General features: G+C 54.1%; 1 protein-coding gene across 1 annotated transcript in view; it reads left to right on the top strand.

The window, feature by feature from the left end:
• The window catches only part of LOC109924435 (nesprin-2-like), a 69,112-nt gene that overhangs the window by 66,333 nt on the left and 1,910 nt on the right, over window positions 1-869 (top strand). The window contains exon 21 of the mRNA XM_048600008.1: window positions 516-716. Within this exon, the coding sequence (XP_048455965.1) occupies window positions 516-716 (201 nt within the window). The remainder of the gene's footprint in view (window positions 1-515; window positions 717-869) is intronic.

The following is an 869-nucleotide window of genomic DNA, read 5'->3' on the forward strand; positions in this document are numbered from 1 at the left end:
AGGGGCTGGAGGAGGTGACAGAGATAGGGAGGGGGTGTAGGGGCTGGCGGAGGTTACAGAGATAGGGAGGGGGTGTAGGGGCTGGTGGAGGTGACAGAGATAGGGAGGGGGTGTAGGGGCTGGAGGAGGTGACAGAGATAGGGAGGGGGTGTAGGGTCGAGGACGGATTTGTCTGGTTATGGTGCTGTAAGCTTTATTAATCATAAAACATAGGAGCATTCTGCATCGCCATTTAATGAGTTCATGGCTGAATGTCATTTTCCTCACCCTCACTCTCCTGCCTTTTCCCCATAGCCCTTAATTCCCCTTACTGATTAAAAATCTTCCTCTGTCTCCGTTATGAATGTTTTTATGAGCCAGCCTCGACAGGCTATGGTCAGGTTCCTGGGTTTAGACCTTTCACAGCCGCCTGAGAAGTCCTGTGTTGACAGTATGTGGATATGAATCTTAATGGTACCTGACCTTGTCCCTGGGCCCTGCACAGCCCTGGTTTAAACTCGGTCTCATTGCCACAGAACATCCAGAAGGAGCTTGACAAGTATAAAGCCCTGGTCATCTCTGCTAACCTGAGTAGCCGGGAGTTCCTGCAGACAGACAGTGCTGAGGCCCAGGAGCTACAGGATAAACTACACCAGGTGAATGGGAACTGGAACAGGACAGCACAGAGACTGGAGCAATGGAGAGTATCCTTACGGAATGCCCTGACTGACTGCCAGGTGAGGCCATCTGTGGGACCCCCTGACCCCTGACCCTGTGCCAGGTGAGGCTATCTGTGGGACCCCCTGACCCCTGACCCTGAGCCAGGTGAGGCTAACTGTGGGACCCCCTGACCCCTGACCCTGTGCCAGGTGAGGCTAACTGTGGGACCC

Source organism: Rhincodon typus, chromosome 8 (genome assembly GCF_021869965.1).
Source record: "Rhincodon typus isolate 14 chromosome 8, sRhiTyp1.1, whole genome shotgun sequence".
In the NCBI taxonomy this organism is placed as follows: domain Eukaryota; kingdom Metazoa; phylum Chordata; class Chondrichthyes; order Orectolobiformes; family Rhincodontidae; genus Rhincodon; species Rhincodon typus.